Source organism: Megalops cyprinoides, chromosome 6 (genome assembly GCF_013368585.1).
Source record: "Megalops cyprinoides isolate fMegCyp1 chromosome 6, fMegCyp1.pri, whole genome shotgun sequence".
Taxonomy (NCBI): domain Eukaryota; kingdom Metazoa; phylum Chordata; class Actinopteri; order Elopiformes; family Megalopidae; genus Megalops; species Megalops cyprinoides.
In genome coordinates this window covers 2,828,367-2,851,124 of record NC_050588.1, presented here as the reverse complement: position 1 = coordinate 2,851,124, position 22,758 = coordinate 2,828,367, and the positions used below count along the sequence as shown (strand labels likewise).

General features: G+C 43.7%; 2 protein-coding genes across 5 annotated transcripts in view; both read left to right on the top strand.

Annotated features, from left to right (window-relative positions):
• slc4a8 (solute carrier family 4 member 8) overlaps positions 1-5,136 on the top strand; it is a 53,919-nt gene extending 48,783 nt beyond the window's left edge. For 2 of the 4 annotated variants that reach the window (XM_036532044.1, XM_036532048.1), the window contains exons 23-25: positions 307-438; positions 860-978; positions 1,752-1,963. In XM_036532044.1, the coding sequence (XP_036387937.1) occupies positions 307-438; positions 860-978; positions 1,752-1,902 (402 nt within the window). In that variant the 3' untranslated portion in view covers positions 1,903-1,963. Of the gene's footprint in view, positions 1-306; positions 439-859; positions 979-1,751; positions 1,964-4,253 lie in introns of those variants that run through there. The other 2 variants (XM_036532046.1, XM_036532047.1) reach the window with 2 other exon arrangements.
• A 6,706-nt stretch (positions 5,137-11,842) lies between these two features.
• LOC118779789 (zinc finger protein Eos-like) lies at positions 11,843-22,046 on the top strand. The gene is made up of 8 exons (XM_036532050.1): positions 11,843-11,941; positions 14,599-14,653; positions 15,119-15,223; positions 16,697-17,026; positions 17,507-17,674; positions 20,184-20,333; positions 20,817-20,948; positions 21,202-22,046. The coding sequence occupies exons 2-8, from the start codon at positions 14,614-14,616 to the stop codon at positions 22,044-22,046; spliced, it is 1,770 nt and encodes a 589-aa protein (XP_036387943.1). The 5' UTR covers positions 11,843-11,941; positions 14,599-14,613.
• The last annotated feature ends 712 nt before the right edge of the window (positions 22,047-22,758 follow it).

Here is a 22,758-nt window from a genome sequence, read left to right as displayed (position 1 = left end):
ATGTGTTTTTATTATTATTATTATTAATAATAATAATAATAAGTTACATGTGTATCTTCTTCGTTTGATCATAATAATTTTAAAAATAAATAATTTAAAACAACAACAAACAGGGTTCCAGCACCTTCTGTCCTGAGAACTGCCTACACAGGAGATGCGCAATGGCTGTCTGGCCATCCCAGATACAGGCATCCAGGCAGAGTTTCTGTGGGCAGGTGGGCAGGTAGTGGTGAGACAGGTAGAGACAGGTAATGTGGCAGAGAGCTGGACAGACAGACAGGCTGCGTTCCTGTTCCCTCACACTAGGTGCTTGCCTTGGTGTTCATCCGGAAGCTGTTGGACCTGTGCTTTACCGAAAGAGAACTCAGTTACCTGGATGACCTCATGCCTGAGAGCAAGAAGAAGAAGCTGGATGATGACTCTAAGAAGGCAGCGGAGGTACATCTTATTTGGCCCCATTAATATCCTCTTAGGCAAACTACTGAATCCATTAGAAATACAAGTGAGCCAACCTCAAATTATTCGTAACATTGTCTTCCAGTACCCAATCCTGGACTTAATATAAACCAGAAAACTAGATACATGATTGTGTTGTCTTGTGTTGTCTTCTTACTGTGTGCAAGTGTCCACATACTGTTATATTTCAGTAAGGACTGTTAGCTGTACACAAAATATGACAGGCAGCCATACTGTTGTTTTTAAGTGTACATTTTGTCAGTGTCAGCTGGATACACAGCTTGATTAAGAGAATGCCACGACCAAACAAATTCAGCCTAGAGGTAATGCAGGAATCACAGGAGCTGTGATGAAGCGTCCAGCTGTGGGATGCAGACAACTGCACTATTGCTGTTTTCTACAGGAGGCTGAAACAATGCTGGTGACCAGAGGGGATGAGGGGATGGAGGAGGACAAGTCCTCTGTCCGAATTCCCATGGAGAGCAGCAAGCTTCTACAGCCCCCTAAAAACAGTGACCCCAGGTGAGACAGACTGCCAGCAGCACACACACCAGCATCCCTGGGAGCCTCCTGTACAAATAGGCGCTCACCATATGGCCGACACATGTTTCAATCTACAGATAATTAGCTAGATAGTATCCGGCTGACATTCAATTCCAGTCATTTTGTTCTCATGGCATATTGATCACAGGTTTTATTTAGTTTAAACCAGCTATGACTGCATTACATCTGTGATTCCTCAAATAATTTGCATGGTCACAAAATGCACAAAAAACACAAAGGGGACAAAATGTAAGCAGTCACGCTAATGACACTGTTAGACACTGTAAAACTGGTATAAATGTATGTTTTTGTCACTTATTGGAAGGCAAACAATAGAGCAAGTCTTTTTAGTGGACCTGAAATACTTGTGTGCATGATTTTACAGTAATTAGATCAGTTACAGCCAGTAACCTGATGGTTACCTCAGCAGGTTTCAAGTGCTGTCATAAATTATAAGTAACAAGCAGGTAAACCAAAAATGAACAAGGTTTGTCAAAGATCTGCAGTAACAACAGTTTCACATCTGGTGTCACATCACACTCATACGTAGATAATGGCAGCTGTGCTTTCTCAGCCAGTAAGGAAACGGGTGTGATGCGAAGTGTAGGGTCGGTTTCTGTGGGTGCTATGGCAACAGGGCACCACGGGTAAGGTCCAACACCTCACCCCAGTCCTGGACTTTACTCCTCTCTCCCTCAGCCTCCCCTTGCATGCCCTCCTGTCAGGTGTTAAACTTTCATGTTCTGTTCTAGGTGTGACCCATCAGACATTAATATCTCTGACGAAATGTCTAAAACTACAGTGTGGAAATCACTCAGCTCATATCACAAGGACAACCACCCAATTTCTACTAAAAAGGCAAGGGCACCAATCCTCTCCATTTCCTTTTTTTCTGTAAAGTAGACTCACACGATTGGCAAGTTTCTGTTCTTTTAATTCAGTTCATTCTCTCCCTCTGCTTTATCCCCACCCCTCTTTTTCCTGTCTCTTTATTTCCTTTGCTTTTCTGCCTCTGAGCTTTTCTTTCCTCCTCTGTGTGGTCAGATGCGACTGTTTCACTGCTTCCATTCTAACCATGTGCCTGCATGTCTCGGAGTCCTCTACCCACGGAGCCCTCGGCAGGCAGTATCGCCAACACTTATTTGTTTCAGCCGCATTGGCCATGGTTTCAATCTGTGCTAAGGTGACTGAAGGATGAGGAATGGGGGATAAGGGGACAAGTTTCACTCATGCTGTTCTCCTCACCTCTGAAATCCCAGACAAGTAGCTTTCTCAGTGAGATGGGAGTGTAAGTACATAGAGCATTCAAAAGCTCTCCTGAAGTATCTACTAGGGGTGTAGCAGAACGTACATGTACTAGTCTACCATCCGTTTTGGTTGGGTAATTTGGCGTGTTTTTGGCCCACTGTGAATATAAGATAAGCCAGGATGGAAATACCATGTTTATATTGCATTTTCAAAAATGTTTCACAGTAAAACTATCATGGGTTCCAACACAGCAGCTGAAAGGTATTGCAGATGATATTTTAGGTGGTGGGCAACAGTTTGAAATGAACTGTAGATTGAGGATGCCTACAGAACTGTTTTGCTTTGCTTGCAACTGAAACATCAGTATAAATATTAATATTCTGTATTTAATACAGTAATGTCTTCAAATGTGTATTATTTAAGTATATTTTGGTTCTAGCTTAGAGGGATTAAATTTATATTCATGGAAACAAGCTTTAAATATTCTTTGAAAGTGGGTTCACCTTTTGTATTAAAATATTACATAATTTGTATGATTTCATATTATGCTTTTTTCATATTTTTTGCATATAACTTAATTTACTGAGGTAAATACCAAACTATGACATACAGTTAAAGGCACATACCAAACCGTGAACTGAATGAACTTACACCCCTAATATTAACTGTAATGTTTCATGTGTATGAAAAAGGTAAAGCCTGCAAGCATGCTGCATCCCATCAACATGGAGTGGCAAGGAAGTCATGGTGTACATACACTATATGGACAAATGTATTTGGCCACACCTGTTTTTCAGGGTTTGGGCTAGGCCCCTTATCTCCAGTGAAGGGCAATCTTAATGCTTCAGCATACCAAGACATTTTGGACAATGCTATGCTTCCAACTTTGTGGCAACAGTTTGGGGAAGGCCCTTTTCTATTCCAACATGACTGTGCCCCAGTGCACAAAGCAAGAACTATAAAGACATGGTTTGATGAGTTCGGTGTGGAAGAATTCAACTGGCCCGCACAGAGCCCTGACCTCATGCCCCATCCAGCACCTTTGGGATGAACTGGAACGGAGATTGCAAACCAGGCCAACATCAGTGCCTGACCTCATAAATGCTCTACAGAATGAATTGGCACAAATTACCACAGAAACACTCCAAAAGCCTTCCAAGAAGAGTGGAAGCTGTTATAGCTGCAAAAGGGGGACCAACTCCACATTAAAGTATATGTATTTGAATACAATGTCATTACAATGTAATTTTCAGGCGTCCAAATACTTTTGTCCATATAGTGTATCTTAATTCAGGATGGATCACATGGGTCTGTCAGTCTGTACCATTGTGGGGATTTTCTTTGGTTTTTGGTACATAATGCCAACAGCCATTGGACACAGTTACCAACTGTATCTGTATATGGACACAGTTACCAACCTGTAACTCTCTTCTGCTTGATGGCTGAAAGCAAAGCTTGGCTGGGCTTGGTTAGTACTTCGATCATGGGGCACCACCTGGGAAAACCAGGTTGCTGGTGGTGGTGGTGTTGGTGAGGTGGTAAGGCCACTTTGCCCTTTGGACCAAGTATGAGACCAGTTTCCCAGTGACAGGGTTATAGGGGACAGTGTCTTTTGGAGAAGAGATAAGACATTAAACTGAGGTTCTGTCTCTCTTCTCGCAAAGAGCAGGGGGTTTCCTGGTGCCCTGGCAAAATTCCCAGTTGGGCTCTTTCAATCTGGCCAGTTTATAATCTCTCGGGGTAATTAGCTAAACAATACTCTCCCCCTTCACATTACCTGATATTGTAGTGAGTGTTCTGATGCAAAATCACTGCCATGCATCACCTTAGAAGATGAATTACTAACTGAGAATGAGTCAGAACAGAGCAATGGAATGGCACGTTGTGGGTGGGGTTGCTTCCCTTTGTTTGGTTGATGACGGTGCGCTTACTCTTTGTGTTTTTGTGTGACTGACTGTCTCTGTTCTGTGTGTATGTTTTGGTGTTTGTCCATGTCCCTTTGTCAGTGCGGTGTCTCTCTCTGCAGGAATGACGATGAGTGAGGGAGAAGAGTAGTGGCGTTAGCAGGCACAGGAACTCGGGCGCTGTAGAAGCTAGTTCACGCCACAGCTGTCTGTTGCTCAGCTTTCCTGTTATCTCCAAACGTGTTCATCTTCACCACCCATCCTGAGCTCCTTCTGACACCCCCCCTATCCACACACTATTCATATGTTGGCCAATACTGAGATCTCCCATTCTGAATAGGGCAAGTGTGTCATGTGGTAGTATGACCAGGCAGACTAACTCTCCACTTCCCCAATCCAGGGTTTTTTTTTCCAAATATGTGTGCTCTTACTAGCCCTTTCTCTTTGACGGGGTGTTTTACTTTTTATTTTTATTGTGCTGTCAGTGTTTCTGCTCTTGTTGGTGATGGTAATAGTGGTGGTGGTGTTGGTGTTGTTTTAAAATGATTTTTTATTCCAAAACAATAAGTAATTAACTGACTGAATAATGCTGATATATTTTTCTGTTCACCATTGGGCCTAAAATTGGTAACTGTTCTTTGCAATGTAAATAAGTAGTCAATTCTATAGTGTATTTGAGCTGAATCCAAGAAAAAAGAAAACATAGTTTTCTTGTATATATTTCAATTGAAGGGAAAACTTTATGACGAACTATGACAGGCTGAAGAGTGAGATTTGACACCCTAGGCTAGAAGTAAGACGCAGTAGTTATGCAATCAGATACAAGCAAGGTAAAGGAGGACGAGTCAAAACATGAAACTATCCATTTCTTATATAAGAACTGCATTCTACACAGGGAGAGGACCGGTTAGTCTGAAAATTAGCAATAAATATGCCAAAACTGTTTTCAGGTAGAGTATGGTTATACTGTATACATCCATGAGCCCATCATTTTGACATCACTGAGCGGAAATATATATACAAATATATATTTTGAGAAGTATTTGCATTGCACTGATATACTGACATCCGTCTCCACTGCCGGCACAATGATGTGAATGATTTCTGATACCGATGGTGACCATTTGAGCCGCCAGCCATCTATGTGGTCCAGCGCTGACTGGAAGTTCAATGATTGGATGCGGTGTCAGTCTGCACTACAAGCTCCGGGGTATATCACTGTGCTTAGGCAAGGGACAGCGAGAAAAAGTGCTGGCACGTTTCTCCTCTATTGACATTCATCTTTAGTCGCATTTTGTGTAGATACAGATTATATTATTTATTTTCAGAGAATTTTAAAAGTATAATTATGAATTATAATAAATTATTTTACAATAAGAATGTTTAGCAGTTTTTTTCCTTTGTAAATAACACAGTAAATGAAGCAGGCTAGCACATAAGCAAAAAGATATCCTCTGTGAGATTACAACAGGAAAGGAAAGTGTATGTATGGATTGCTTTTTTTACCCTAAGACATCAGGAATGTGTCACAAAAAGCCATGATTGTGAATAGTTTTAGATTGACCTACTGATTGACCTTGTGATATTACCTATATATTTATTAACTATTTATCCATCACTCTCTATATAACATATGTTTAAAGTATGTCTATGTGCATATATGCATGTACATATGTATGTGCATATATATATATATATATATATATATATATATATATACACACACACACACACACACACACACACACTAGGGTCCAAAATTATTGGGACACCTGGGCATTTTGTGGTTAAGTGTGGCTGTGTCCATGTAGCTATTAGTTTTATCACTCGAGTCTAATTCATGGTGTGGCGAAAACAGTTACAACTATTAACATTTTCAAAACATTTCTTTATGTGGTTGGCACACAATTGCCTGATGGCTACCCTTAATTCCAACATTTTAATAATATGTATGATGTTAATTCTGCCAAACAAACTGACAATTCCAAGACATTAACTTAATTTTAAAAGGTACCTACATACTTATTGAGTGCAGACAAGTGAACAAAAATGACCATCACTTCAATTAGGCCTGATTGAACGTTGCCCTGCCCCCTAATTGAACACTCATACTGAAGCCTATATACACCTACCAAGGTTGGAACATGGTCACAGAAGATGAAGCTGAAATTGACATTGACAAAAATATGACTTTCCCAATGTCTGATGGAATATGCAGCAAAAATATTGTGGGTTTTCAGAAAAAAAAGTGAGAGTCCCAATAATTTGTGTGTGTATATATATATATATATGTGTGTGTATATATATATATATATATGTGTGTATATATATATATATATATATATATATATATATATATACATATATATATATATATATATATACATATATATATGTAAATGTAAATGTATATATGTGTGTATATATATATCAGTGGCGGCTGGTGAGCTGGAAACAGGGGAGGCTGAAACATTTCCTTTAAATCTATCATTCAACCTGTTCCCCTTTATCTTCCTTGATTAACAATAAAACAAATAATTCACAGAATAATTGACACCAATCGCGTAAATGGAGTAAATGATTATGCTCGCAAAACAGCACAGATTGTCTGTAGTTTGTGTGCTTGCGAAAGCTACAACGTGAGATTGTTTAATTAACAAGGACGGCATTTATCGATTTAAATTACGTTAAATGCTCATGACACATCACAGCTTTTGTGACGTCTGTGTTCTAAACGTTATTGTTCTGCACTCAACCTAACCTAAAAGTTTATTCTCAGTAGGCCTAATTTAAATCGATCTAACTAAATTTAGCTCCGTTTTGTGATTTGCATTTTGTAACACAAGAAAGCTATAACGTGAAACATTTTAGAGAAAGCTTTGGGATTGCTTGCCACTTAATTGTTCAAGTTGCCATCCTTGTTAATTAACCTCATGCTGTAGCTTTCGCAATAGCGCACAAACTACAGACAATCTGCGCTGTTTCGCGAGCATAATCATTTACTCTATTTACGCATTGGTGTCAATTATTCTGTGAATTATTTGTTTGCCTGCCCTATTTCCAGCTCACCAGTCGCCACTGATATATAGATATATATAGAGAGAGAGAGGGAGAGAAAGAGAGGGGAGGGGCAAGAAAGAAAGAGATGTGAGATGAATACAAATATGTTATACTATTGTCATGTTGCTAATTGTGGGATATCTTGATGTGGCATTTTAGGACATGGCTCTCTCATTCATTCCCAGTGGTTCCCTAAAACAGAAACTGCAACAGTAGTTACAATGACAGACACTTTACAGTGGTAAGCTGCTCAATTCTGCAGTAAAACACAGATGGGATTCCATGAGGCATGAGAGGACAAAGAATTAAATGAAGTTTAGAGTAGGAATATACATTGTTTGTGTTGGAGAGGACTTGAACAATTCAGCAAATGGCTGACTGTCTGGGCAAGGGCAGAAGTTTAACCTCTGTTATTGGACCATGACTTATAAAGGTCTGGATGCTGAACTACTGTGATGCAGTATGCCAAATTTAAATAGGATGGCCTTTTTCAGCATCCTGTACTGTGTCTGCTGGAAAGGCTAGCAGGCTAGCATGAATTGTGTTCTCAAGACTTGATACACTGTTGATATATAAATGATATTGTAGCTTTAGGTACCTGGTATGGCCACCCCTGACTTTAAACTTTGCCTCACCTGCCTTATTACAGTAACTAGCCAATAATAGGCATAACCTCAATGGTTGTCAATGTCAATACAGCCGTCCTGCTTTTTCTCATGTCTTTATCCTGCCTGTCCTGTACTTCAGAATTCTGCAGCCATACCAAAGCACAGCGCTTTAGTGTTTGGCTATAATTTGATGCCCCCACCCCCACAAACCTTTTTGTCAGTCTTCTTGTTTGTAGTTTGTTAAATCATTTAATGGCATTGTCTGTCCTAATGACATTGATGACTGTGGAACCTGTACTGTGTAGGTGTTGCAGTGTACAGTGTGACAGAAACTGTCTGCCTGTCTAAAAATATTAAAGAAACAAGATCAATGTCAGGATGAGTGAGAGAGACACAGAAGTGAGAGATCAGTCACCAAAGGCTGTCTTCAGTGTATGGATACATTTGTGGGAATACCATAATGTTGTAAGGGTCAGAAATAGAAGGGAAATGGAAGAAAATGACTTGTGTCTTTAACTATTCTACACTACAGTTGTAATTATTGTGTACTAAAAGAATAAAGAAACCAATTATAAATGTTTTATATGTTGACTTATTTTTGATTATACAAATAAGGGAAATAAACCATCTTTGAAAATGTAGTTTCATTTTTTCATGTTTCATTTTGATTTAAATTTCCTTTTTTTCCCCTTTTTTCATTTTGTCCAGCAAATTCACATGGTTCCAGATGATTAACTCCTGTCTCATTTCTTTTGCATTTCCCATGCTCATTTCTTTTGCATTGTCCATGTTGATCTGGACAAAAGATTTGCTATGGCCCCAGTCAGAGAGCTTTATATCTATATTGATTATATATGATCATCCACTGTATTCTGAAATTTATCTTTCCACTAAACAAGCAAAACAGCTATTACACATCTTGTAAGGTTTTTGAACAGGGAGACAACACAAAAGAGCTACTTGCCTGTGCCTGTACTTTTCTTTAGTAGGAGATAGGGGGGAAGTGTTTCAGGTGCTCAGGTGAGAGCGGAAGAGCTGTGTCTTCAGACGTTTCTTGAAGACAGAGAGGGACTCAGCAGAACGGATGAGGTGTGGAAGTTCATTCCACCACCAGGGGACAATGGTAGAGAAAGCCCTGGATAGTGATTTAGTGCCATGATGCGATGGGACCACCAGGCGCCTTTCGGTGGCAGATTTTAGCAGTCGGGAAGGAACATAGGGTTGCAGCAGTGAGTTCAGGTACTTAGGTGCAGTTTTTTAGTCACCCTGTACACGAGCATCAAGGCCTTGAGTGAGACTCTTTAACAGCACTGTTCGCAATACTGCCTCATAGTTCTCTCTAAAGCATGAGACAAGAAGCTTCATACTTCTAAACTGGGAACCAGTTGCCCCAAATAAAATTAACACTGAGTTATGGATGTCCTCTGTCCTCTTGAATTGAACAGGAGTTAATTTCAGCACACATGGCTAATTCTGTCCTACTATTAGCCCAGTGTCAGAATCTATTGTCTTCATTCTGTATGTTCCCACTTACCTAAAAAAGTATTTTCTCTTTGCCAATCAATCACAAACTGTAGGTTAAGGTTGTCTCTCATTAAGGTTGTCTCTTTGCTTGCTGTCTGTGTTTGTGCAATAGCGCTGAGGTTCGGGTGAGCACAGTCCCCCAGCATACGTGGACACAGCTGATGGCTATGTTTCACGCTGCAAGTCCCCCAGGGCACATCTTGACTGAAGGATATGCACATCCACAATAATGTCACTGGGGGACTTTGCAGGTGCCTCACAAGCCTTTAGAGGTTGCTGCAGTGGAGACATGAGGGAGCCCTGCTGGCATACCCAAGACTTAACCTAGCAATAAAGCTCATTTAGCATTTAGCAGCTGCACTCATTCACAGCAACTTCCAATATGCAAGTACAAAGTACATTTAATAAAACAGCATGAAATTTTGTACAAAACAAGGACATACACATCATTCAGCACATGATATGTCTCCATATATTTACATGTAATGTGACATTTTATATTGTATCCGTATATATGGTGCGGTGTCTATACTGCCAATACTCTTTTTAATGACGCCAAAAGAACTTCCTTATCAATAAAGTGTATCAATCAATATATATTACATACATTCTGACATATTTATCTGCCTTTGCAAAGCACTGAGGAATGATTCTTCATTTTTCCCATTTAGTCTTACTTGGGCTTTTCCTGCTTGTAAAGACCCCTTTAACCCTGCACAGTTGTAAAGCGAGATTCACGAAATAAAGGTTTATCAGGCAGTAAGTGACTGAATTGATCAATATGCTATACTGGAAATTATACCTTCACTCGTCACGGTTCAGCAAAATTGATAATGGAAAGTATTCAGAAATACAATGATCTCCAGCAAAGGTTTGGCAACTGACAGCCTGGTCAAAGAACAATGCGGGATGCAGAGACATTTATACCTAAAGTGCCAGATGAAGCCATCATCCATCGAAAACACCTGACATGCTTTCCTCTACATCAGATGCACAAACTGCAATGTTGTTCAGATCAGTTAAATATACTAAATTGTTTGAAAATAGCCAAATGTCCTTGGCAGGTGGCAAAAAACCACAGTGAATTTATACCAGAAAGTCTTGTTTATGTATGTATGTATGTATTATTTACTTTTATTTATTTTATACCATAACCTAATGTAGACAATGTGTGTGAAGTGTCTGACATTTTTCAGTTCAGTCAGTCAGTGACCATTAGTTCCTAGTAAAGAGCTTTTTGCATGCCAGGCTACCAGGACTAGTAACAGTTTCACATGCGATAGCTGAACTGCGTCAAGAGCCATGCGCGGTAAAAATGATATAGGACCAACACGTAAGAGAAAGCCTTGTACTGTACTGACTGACACAGCAAACGTTTTTTTTTTTAAATTCTCCAGACGATTTGCTAATGGAGCCGATTTTAAGCCTTCCTGATTGACTGGCCTGTCCGTTCTTTTATTAGAATATTCTGTATGTATCTCCTTACGCCATCTTTGCGGTGCGCACACTCAAAGGCCTTATCTGAGCCTTTACACAAAGTTTTTAGGAAGAGAATTAGATAAACTTTAATCTTCGGAATAAACGTGAAACGCATACAATGATACGATGATTAGATAAGATACAATGGACACCAATTAAGGATCATCACTCAGAATAAATCGATCTGACTAGCATGCGATCATATATGATCACATATTCTACATAGAAGTCGTTCTGGATAAAGGCGTATGCTTAATGAATGTAATGTAGGCCTAAAATATAATGTATTTGATACGTTAACTGAAATTTGGCTACCCAGCTAGCAACATTCATAGAGTGCTTATTAATTAAATATAGCTGCCTAAAACATAAAAAGATTGCTTCAGCCTTCTCTAACCTACATGTCTCTAGCCAGCTAATCATATCCTACCCGCAATCTTTTGTAGATGATGGCTATTTACGAGACTTTATAATGTGTGAAATAATGCCCCTGATGACAGTAACAATAACGTTAGACTTACCTTTAAAAGGGAATTATGGTTGTGATTGATGTGGCAGGTGTATGGTTGTATGCAGCCGTAAATTTCATTTACTCTCTTTTTTGCAAGTCATTAGTTAGTCAAGTCCCTTAACTCGAAATGGAAAGAAAAGTAAAACCACGCCAAAGAGGAAATCACTGTTTATAAAGAATTTGTTAGTGTAAACAACTAGCTAGTCTGGCAAAGTAACGTTAGCGTTTTGTTGAAAATAACATTTTATGACTAGTCTATATTCTGCTAATTTATTTCACAAGCTTGGCTTTCAGTCAAGACATTAGACTTGTTTTACCGTATTCCACACCTCGACAACAGAGGGGTTAACTTGTTTTGTACGGACAAACCGTGTTTGTTACACATGCATGCAGTTTTCTCCACCTTGGCCTCTAAATTGATATACTCGACACTCGATTTCAGCGATTTTCGGAGTTTGATTCGTCTATCCTTTATCCCCGCTTGGGACCGGAAGTTGTTTGGAGTTTGAGGTGAACGCTACCGGAGATGCTCTCGTCGCCAGAGAAAACAAGCAGAGAGTCAGAGACATAAATTCGACAGCCGGGGCCCACATCGCCTGTCACGACAGGTAAGACAGTAACGGAGAAGGAACGAGCGCGGAGGCCTTTAAAAAGACGCGAGGGAAGCTACAGGTGTCCGTGTAATGTTCCTAGCGATTAATCAGCAGAGCTGTCTTGCTAGCCTGCTGCTAGGCTAGCTAGGGCTAGCGCATTGGCTGGGGCGGTGGGTGCCATAGCAACGGCGCAAAAGAAACATTATTCCTCTTCAGACAGACACGGCACGAGATGCGATATAATACCAAAGTCAATCGACCAAATGCGAAAATACACGCACAAAATTATTGTGAATGCTTTATAGTTTCGCAGGTGAATTTCGCCGACCTGTCACGTTTTGTATCGGTGGTTCATGCGTTCACTGTGTGCGTATGTCTGTCTGTCTCTCAGTGGCCGAGTGTTTTGTTGAGCTAATACGAAGAGTGGAAATTAATCCTATTTTTTACAGCTAAAATCGGAGCCTTTGAACAACGCTGCGCAAGCCACCGTTCCAGCTGTAACTGACAGTTTGGTTTTGAAGATTGATTTGTTGTTTTCAAGGCTAGCTAGGTATCTGTCAATTGTGAGAATGATGTCTAGGGGTAGAATACCTAGTCTGGGTAGGAGGTGGTTTGCAAGGCGTTTTCAAAAGAAATAGCTTACTAGCTAACAAGCTGCCTCGGTAGCATTGTAAACAACCCGCATTCTTTCATTAAAGAACGGCTAGCTGGCAAGTTAGGAATCATCTGTGGATTCTGTTCATTCGAGCAACCAATATTGTGCAAAAAATAATTCCACCCCATACAGACACAGACAGCTTGTCTAGCTTGCAAATGTTAAAATGTCACATAAACAGCTGCTTGTTTGATGGTGATGATAACGATAATGACTGTAACCCTAACTAGTTGGCTAACTAATGTTAGAACTTTGTTGTACTGTCATCATAACAGTATTCAGCGTGTTATTGCTTGAAATGTTTTTAGCTAGCAAGGTTTAAAAATATACGCTTAAAGTAGTACTTTTTTTGTAGAGTAGAGTTTTGCACGGCGTGCCTGCGAGTTAGCATCGGTTAATATATCACTGTAAGATTGACGTAAATAACGTTACCAGTAATTTAGTATATTCCATAAGCGTGTTTGGCTACTAAGTAAAATTTAATTAGAGTAGTTTGAAATCAATATTGTGTCATTATTCAGTTATTAACTGTGAGAAAAAGCAAACAGTAAGGACAATAATGGGTCGGACCATTGACTCACAGTACTTATATGCATTTTAGTTAATTCCTGTATAGGACCAGTCCTTTATTTAACATAACAATGTACTGCATCAGGTCCATGGCCTAATAAACATGTCACTGTGCTGTCTGATTTGAAAATAAGTGCTGTCTTCATCTTGGCTGTGTGTTCATTACAGGCATGCCCTATTTAAAGGTCATTTTTCTCTACAGTCTGATAACTTTGATGAATTTACTTTAGATTTTCGGTATTCTCACAGGACATCTATGTAAGCTGTACTGCATTGGTTAGCCACATATGCACAGGATCCTGATGTCCTCAGTTTTATAACTGAGTGTTGTTAAAAGCTGTGTTGGTAACACAGTTCAGTAGCTGCAGAGGTGGAGAAAGCAGAACCCCCAGGTTTTCCATGATGAGTGTGTGAAACAGGTGTCCTGAATTGCCTTTGTGAACCTGTTTCCACGAGGGAGGGCTGTGGTTACTCTGGGCCGTCTGTCTGCTGGCCGTCTCCATCTGAGGGTTGGAGACAAAGAACGTCAACATCAATGAGTTTCCATCAGTGGTAAGGGCTCATAACTGAAAGGTTGCTGGTTTGATTCCCTGCTGGGGCATCGCTGCTGTACACTTGGGCAAGGTAATTTACCCAGAATTGCCTTGTAAATATCCAGTTGTATAAATGGGTAACTTGTAAAAATTGTAACCTGTGTAAGTCGCTCTGGATAAAAGCGTTGCTAAATGACAGTAATGTAATGTAATGTAATCAGCAGCCCACAGGTTATCGTTTTGCAAATATCATGACCCACACGTTGTCTGCTAAGGAAATGATGTTATGTTGTCAACTAAGGAGTTTTCCACTAAAAATGATATCTTTTCATTGATTCACTAAGTCAGTTAAAGTTTTTATTTGGGAGACAGAAAGCTATGGATTAGTTCATATCAGTTAATCATCAACAGAACTTTGCAGCTCCTCACCCTGAAGGGATTGGAGGGCTCAGTCGTCAGCTGTTGATCTGTTTCTCTGTCTCACACTCCCACCTTGGTTTCCTGAATGTAAAGAGGAGCGAGGGATTGTGAAGGGAGCCTTGACCCCTTGTAACCAGCGTGAAAAGGGCTATAGATACAGATTGGATAGAGAATGAGCTAAAGACTGAAGGGAAGATGAAAAGGAATGAAGAAACAGAAGATAGAAAAAGGAAAGAAGAGAGAGGAGAAAGACTCTGGATCACATTCTGGAGTTTCTGTTTTAAGAGAAGTCTGCTAAGAGCAAGATTTATTTCAGCCCTGTGAGTTTTGTCAAACTTGGGCCAAAGCAAAATGTTGTTTGTGACATAATTGGATGATACTTCTTATGAGGAAAGACTAGATCCACACTTTGGGTTAACAAGGATTCTCAAGGTACTATAGAGATGCCTCATAATGGAAGATCTAATTTAAGTGTCTGTGTCTGTTTCCTGTAGTCAGCTAATGTCAGAATGGATGCTGACGACTGCAATGGCCGTTCCTATGTGTCAGGTAAGCACCCAGGGGGTGTACATATACATTTGTGTGTTAATTCAGTGACTTACTCTTTTTGTCAGATGATTGGTTTAAGCAAAAACTAGTAATAGTAGTCATATTATGCTGTCAAATACATAATACATATTCACTCCAAAATACCTGAGGGTAAAGGGCTGAGCTAAATCATGTACCACAAGGAACAAAATTCACAACTTGCTGTTATGCTACATGGAAGTCTGGTTGTTCTGGGAAGTATTCACCATGTTCTTATGAAGACCTGTGTGGGATCCAGACATGACAGGGTAGACTGAACATGGTCTGAGTCAATCACATTTTTGTAATTTTGGTATGTGAACATTTTATTCCTCATAGTGTTTTTAAATGTAACATCCATCTCAGGTGCCTGTAGTTGATTTAACTGTGTGTGTGTGTGTGTGTGTGTGTGTGTGTGTGTGTGTGTGGGGGTATGCATGTGAATAGGCAGTGGAGACTCATCGATGGAGAGGGAATTCTCTGGGGGCCTGGGGGGACCCAGCGTAAGCACTCCCAACAGCCAGCACACCTCACCCAGCCGCTCTCTCAGTGGTCAGTACACACTCCCCCAGCTGCTCTCTCAGTGGTCAGTACACACTCCCCCAGCTGCTCTCTCAGTGGTCAGTACACACTCACCCAGCTGCATTCTCAGTGGTCAGTACACACTCACCCAGCTGCTCTCTCAGTGGTCAGTACACACCTCCCCCAGCTGCTCTCTCAGTGGTCAGTACACTCTCACCCAGCTGCTCTCTCAGTGGTCAGTACAAACTCACCCAGCCGCACTCTCAGTGGTCAGTACAAACACCCAGCCGCACTCTCAGTGGTCAGTACAAACTCACCCAGCCACTCTCTCAGTGGACAGTACACACCCACCCAGCCACTCTCTCAGTGGACAGTACACCCCTCCACTAGCTGCTCTCTCAGTGGTCAGTACACTCTCACCCAGCCACTCTCTCAGTGGACAGTACACTCTCACCCAGCTTCTCTCTCAGTGGTCAGTACACACCTCCCCCAGCCACTCTCTCAGTGGACAGTACACTCCCATCCAGCTGCTCTCTCACTGGTCAGTACACTCACCCAGCTGCTCTCTCAGTGGTCAGTACACACTCATCCAGCCGCACTCTCAGTGGTCAGTACAAACTCACCCAGCCACTCTCTCAGTGGTCAGTACACACCCACCCAGCCACTCTCTCAGTGGACAGTACACCCCTCCACTAGCCGCTCTCTCAGTGGTCAGTACACTCTCACCCAGCTTCTCTCTCAGTGGTCAGTACACTCACCCAGCTGCTCTCTCAGTGGTCAGTACACACTCACCCAGCCGCTCTCTCAGTGGTCAGTACACACCTCCCCCAGCCACTCTCTCAGTGGTCAGTACACACCCACCCAGCCACTCTCTCAGTGGACAGTACACCCCTCCACTAGCCGCTCTCTCAGTGGACAGTACACTCACCCAGCTGCTCTCTCAGTGGTCAGTACACTCTCACCCAGCTGCTCTGTCAGTGGTCAGTACACACTCACCCAGCTGCTCTCTCAGTGGACAGTACACTCCCACCCAGCCGCTCTCTCAGTGGTCAGTACACTCCCACCCAGCCGCTCTCTCAGTGGTCAGTACACACTCACCCAGCCACTCTCTCAGTGGACAGTACACTCCCACCCAGCCGCTCTCTCAGTGGTCAGTACACTCCCACCCAGCCTCTCTCTCAGTGGTTAGTACACTCTCACCCAGCTGCTCTCTCAGTGGTTAGTACACTCTCACCCAGCTGCTCTCTCAGTGGACAGTACACTCCCACCCAGCTGCTCTCTCAGTGGTCAGTGCATTCTCACCCAGCCGATCTCTCAATGGTCAGCACAAAATATATTCATTCAGCTCTTTCAGCTCATTCAGCTCTTTACTACAGCACATACATGGCCACCTACTGTGTAGCAGCCACATATTTTTACACCCCCTCTCCTGCACTGCTGTGACCCGCTGTGTGGAACAGGAGGTCCCACTCATCTCCTTGTCTCTGTCCCCATCCTATCCAGCAAATTCCATCAAGGTGGAGCTGTACAGCGATGAGGAGCCGGGCCGCGCGGCGGGGTCTGAGGAGAGGGGCGTCGACGACAGGGATGAGGGCTGGAAGGATGAGCAGCGGGGGGACCGGGCAGAGGAGGGCAGCCCGGAGCTGGGGAGCGTAGGGGGCGGGGGAGGTGGAGGCGGAGGCGGCGGAGGGGGAGGTTATGGGGAGCTGGCCAGCCCCGAGCCCATCTCGCCAGGGGCCATCCGGCTGCCCAACGGGAAGCTGAAGTGCGACGTGTGTGGGATGATTTGCATCGGCCCCAACGTGCTGATGGTGCATAAGCGTAGCCACACAGGTGACCCCCTCCCCCCCACACTTCCCAGTGACCCGGGAGACCTCTGGGGGGGGTGAACTGAGTGGGTGGGATGAAATGAGGGGATATATTGAAATATCTTGTGTGTTTTCCCCAGGGTGATCATAGATTGCTTTCCACAGATTACCTAGATCAGTTAATTCTGAGGAAGGTCACCACATGCTCAAAGAGTTAACATTTACATATATTCTCAAAAATCTCCAGTCAGTGGTTTTAGTATGATTTTGTAGCATTATAGGGAATGAGATTGAGAGTGGTAGATGGGAAGGTAGAGAAATGGAGTTCACAAGCTGCTGTATGTGCTGTAATAGTGTGTGTGGATTAATGTGGTCACATTAGTGAGGCTTGTGCCACAGGCACAGTTTGATGTGTTGTGATGTAGCCTGCTAGTGATGCAGCAGTGTGCCAAGAGACAGCATGTGCCTTTGGAGGTGTCTTAACCGTGTGTATGTGTGCTGTCAGGTGAGAGGCCATTCCAGTGTAACCAGTGCGGTGCCTCCTTCACCCAGAAGGGGAACCTGTTGCGCCACATCAAGCTGCATTCTGGAGAGAAGCCCTTTAAGTGTCCCTTCTGCAACTATGCCTGCCGCCGCCGGGATGCCTTAACGGGACATCTCCGCACCCATTCTGGTGAGGAGGAGGCAGGGCCAGGGACCAGAGGAACAGCACACACACTGGGGAAGGGAGCACTGCATACACTGGGAAGAGAAGACAGCAAACATACTGGGAAACAAGAACAGCTCATACGCTGGGAAAGGGGAACACCTCATACACTAGGGTAGAAGAACAGCACACATTGAGGAAGGGAACAGAACACACACTAGGGGACATGGACAATGTAGGTAATAGCACACGCTCTGTGTGGAAGGGGAACTGCTCACTCACTGTTGGGAAATGAAAGGAGCACAGTAATTGGCAATGTCTTGTGTAAACCATTGGGATTAGAAAAGGATGGGTAAATCAAAAAAAGGCTCAAATGGCAGACAAATGAAAATATGGGTATCTAGACTCTACAGTAAAAAAAAAAAAATCTAAATATAATATGGATGCTTAGAATGGGGATGGGGAGTGGGGGTGGGCCATTTGGTAACCATTGGCCATTCAGTCTGGTGAGGAGGCATTTGAAAGTGGACAAGAGATGCTGTATTCTATTTAAATAATATTTCTTGTGTCATGAATTTTAGAATTTTTAAATGCAGTTCTCACAAGTTGTTCCTGTTTGTGAGCATAATGGACTATAATTGGATGTCTGTCACAAAGGATACCAGGGGTTACCATAATAACATTTAATTGGTTTTCATTGAATGGGAAACAGAAGGATCAAGGATATCTTTATTATCCCCGAGGGGCAATTTGTTGTGCAGCCAGCAGTATCCACACAACATCAGACAAACAATAATAAATAAATAAACAATAAACACAAAATAAAAACATAAAAATCCCACTGGGTAAGAATGGTGACTACAACATGAAAAATCACATTAAGTTATTTATAAGGCCAATGGTGGCTGGGACAAATGAATTCTTAAATCTGTTTGTCCTGCATATTGGCAATATGTATCTGCGACCAGACGGAAGCAAGCAGAACTCCTTGAGCAAGGGGTGGCTAGGGTCAGCCAGAATTGACTGGGCCTTCTTCAAAGTCCTGACCTTGTACAGATCAGTTAACTCATTCAGGGTCGTACCAGCAATTTTGCTGCACACTTTGACGATACCCTGCAATCTGTTTCTATTTTTAGTTTAAGTGATCCGTACCAGCTGACAAAGGAGAACGTAAAGACAGATTCAATAAAACAAGAATAAAACATTTTCATAAAAGTATTGTCAACATTAAAACTTCGAAGCTTGCAGTAAAAATACACACGCTGATGGGCTTTCCTACACAAAGCATCCACCTGAAGCTCAAAGGTCAGTTTGTCATCAATTACAGTACCAAGATATTTGTAATGCTGCAAAAACTCAACAGCCTGGTCATTAATCACCACTGGGGAGGTGACCATAGGATTTTTCCTAAAATCTATTGTCATCTCCTTAGTTTTCGACACATTAATGTCTAAGAAGGATGACTTGCACCAATCTGTGAAGCTGAAATAGAGGGTCTGAAGTGGGGTAAGGGAAATAGATGGTAAATTAATATAACTGTGTCTATTTTTTGTTGCCAAAGGATTTGATTGTGGGTTACACAGCTACTGCATTTCACCACATGTGCTGTATAACATTATAAGACCATAAGAACAGGATATCCTGTGAGTGTTTCTGAAATCATACATACAGACTTGTTTGGTGTTTATACATTAAACCTCCCTGAGACACAGCTCGTGAGGGAAGGGCTATTGTTCAAAAAGAACAGGCAAATTTTCCAAGAATTGCTTTTGCAAACTGTAGATTTCAACAAGAAGACGGCAGGATGCAGTCGTCTGTCCCGTTTAGGGGATGCTTCCCCCCTAGATCGCAGCAAGGTGGAGCGGTGGTGCATAGAGCAGGGGCAGGGTGCTGTTGAGACCCACTGCTGAGCAGCATGGGACTGTTTCAGAGAGATGCTGTGCAAGGAATGTGCAGCTGGAGGGAGATTGGAAAACCAAGATCACGTGTAGTCTTGCAGTTTCTTTGAACAGCTTCCCCCGGCATCGTATTCACCTTATGACCCTCTAAAAGGGCCTTGATAAATCTGCTACTTTTTACATCGATGTGACTGGTACACTACCTTACAAGGGGCTAAACGACATTTGGACTGAGTAGCTAGCGACATTTCTTTCCACTGGGCAAAATGAAATAGTGCCAAAAAATACTTTTTTAAGTTTTGTTCAAAAAACCTTAGTAAAACCTTAGTAATTAATTCCAGGGTGAGAATTTGGTTGGTTTACTGATACAGGGAAATGCCAGTAAGATTAGTCTTGCACTGGCATGTATTGTGCTTGCTGTGGGCAAACAAACGTGGTCCTGAGGTGTCATTTCCAAATTTTTTTCACAGAGCTTGAAATGAATCTCAGCCTCCATTTGTTGAGCATTCACATCTAATTGAAACGGTAATGTGAAGTATTGCTCTTTTATTGTGAAACAGCTCTAGTTGTCCTTGACCTGTGTGTGGGCAGTATCTCTGGTGGTCCATCTGTGAAGAGCTACTCTCTTTCTCTCTCAGTGTCCTCCCCCACTGTAGGGAAGCCCTATAAGTGCAGTTACTGTGGCCGCAGCTACAAGCAGCAGAGCACACTGGAGGAGCACCGGGAACGCTGCCACAACTACTTGCAGAGCCTGGACCCCCAGCCCACTCACAGCGCCCACACTCAGGGTAACATACACATATACACTAACAGCACCCACACTCAGGGTAACACACATTCTCACACTCACAGCACCCACATTCAAGGTAACACCCACACTCGAACATACACTTGTACTGACCCAGGTTAACACACACTCACAGCCCGCTCTCAGACTAACACATGCTCATAGCCCCCTCTCAGGCTAACACACACTCATAGCCCCCTCTCAGGCTAACACACACTCATAGCCCCCTCTCAGACTAACACACACTCATAGCCCCTCTCAGACTAACACACACTCGTAGCCCCCTCTCAGACTAACACACACTCATAGCCCCTCTCAGACTAACACACACTCATAGCCCCCTCTCAGGCTAAGACACACCCATAGCCCCCTCTCAGGATATTTAACATGAACTCATAGCCCCCTCACACAGGCTGAAGGTATCCTTCACACACATGAACACACAGCAGGCAGGTTGGAGTGCTCATGTTGCTTTCCTGTGCAGGTGAGGAGATGCGGGATCTGGACTTCATGCCAGACTCCCTGCTCCAGCCCTCTGCTGATAAAATGACTTTCATCGACAGGCTGGCTAACAGCATCACCAAGCGCAAGAGATCCACACCCCAGAAGTTTGTAGGTGAGCATTTGCCCTATGACACTCCCGCTGTTTCACAGCCTGCTTAAAAACACGTGATACAGGCTCACTATGGCTCACACTGCAGCATTCCAAAGAAAATGACCACACAAGGGCTTTAACGGGGGCGTACCGTTTCAAAAATAGGGGCAAATTTAGGAAACAATTTCCTGTGGAAATTGATGTGGTAGAAGATTGAGTGGTGATGTGTGTAGCATCAGCCAGTGTGTGTGTATATTTCTGTTTCTCTGCACAGGAGAAAAGCACATGCGTCTCAGCCTGGGTGACGCATCTTATGAGCTCAACACTGGCTTCGAGAAGGAGGCAGACATGCTCGGGGCTCAGCAAGGAGGGGTCGACCCGCCAAACTTTGTGGGGGGTGGGGGGCCGTACCTGGGGGGACCAGGGGGAGGGGGAGGTGCGACCACAGACTCCGTTCGACCCCTCAGGTTACCCCCACCTCACCCCACCTGCCTGTCGGAGCTGACCCCCGTCATAAGCTCTGTGTACACCCAGCTGGCCCCCCTGGGGGCGCGGCTGGACTGTGCAGGGGGTGCAAGCGGAGGGATGGGAGGCGGGGCTGGCGCCCCAGGCCTAGGTGGGCGGGAGGCGGGGGAGGGCCACGAGGACCTGCCCCCTGGCCGCAGCCATGCCCCCTCCCCCAGCAACGGCTGCCAGGATTCCACGGACACGGAGAGCACGCCAGAGGAGCCGTACGCCACACCAGCCTGTGGGGGGAGCTCCAACCACAACCCACCCCTGCCACCCCCCCACCGCGGCCGAGACCGGCACAGCCCTGGCCATGCCAAAGAGAGAGACAGCGAGCGAGAGGACGGGGGGGGGTCGCAACCACCAGGCCCCGCCCCCGGCTCCCCTGCTGCCCGAGAGGCGGTGCGGGTGGTGGACGGTGAAGGCCGGCCCGTACGCTCCTTCCGCTGCGAGCACTGCCGCGTCCTCTTCCTGGACCATGTCATGTTCACCATCCACATGGGCTGCCACGGCTTCCGCCAGCCCCTTGAGTGCAACATCTGTGGCCACCGCAGCCAGGACCGCTACGAGTTCTCCTCCCACATCGTCCGCGGGGAGCACAAGGTGGGCTGAGGGATGCTGTGGGCAGAGCGGGGGGGTGGGTTCGGGAGAGTTGTCATCTCTGAGACAAGGGTGAGTCGAGTTTGGTCTGCACCAGTGTAGGTATACGAGATGAAGGCAGTCACAGATCAGGTTGAATGAGACGGCGGTGCAGGACAGTCGATAGGCTCGGCTCTTTCACTGGGAGAGAGGAGTAATAAACTGCACACTCTGATTGCACTTCCAAACTGGCTCATTTTGCAAGGCTCGGTCAGTTTGCCTCAGATGTGCCTTCCTCAAGTGTGGTTTACCTTTTATCTCCAAGTGGGAGGAAGCCTGTTGCACAGGCTGTGATAGTCTGTTGGAGTGAGATTAACTCCTGTGAGGGAATGGGGGCGAGGGATGTGGCTTTGAGGGGGAGTTTGGGATATGAGCTCTGAATGGACTTCCAGAGGTTTGGTGGAGGTAGACTGCTAAGCCATCTCTTTGTGCTGAATCACATTGATTCTGTTTTCAGACAGATAGACCTTTTCTTGTGCAAGCACCCACCCAGGTGAATGCCATCAGTCCTATTTTGTTGGCCTTTGACTGTAATACTCATGTAATTACACAAGTCACTGTTGTGTCACCTAACCATGTGCAACGTTACAAAGTATTTATGTAGAAATGTGGAAGGATACAAGCTTTAGGACAATTTAAAGTAAAGGGGAATCATGTTTGCCTGCATCTGAAAGACAGAAGAGGT

Coding starts and splice junctions, on each gene's coding strand:
- LOC118779789 (XM_036532050.1), top strand. CDS start 14,614: ATGGATGCTGACGACTGCAATGGCCGTTCCTATGTGTCAG. Junction 14,654..15,118: donor TGGCCGTTCCTATGTGTCAG/GTAAGCACCCAG, acceptor GCATGTGAATAG/GCAGTGGAGACTCATCGATG. Junction 15,224..16,696: donor ACCCAGCCGCTCTCTCAGTG/GTCAGTACACAC, acceptor CATCCTATCCAG/CAAATTCCATCAAGGTGGAG.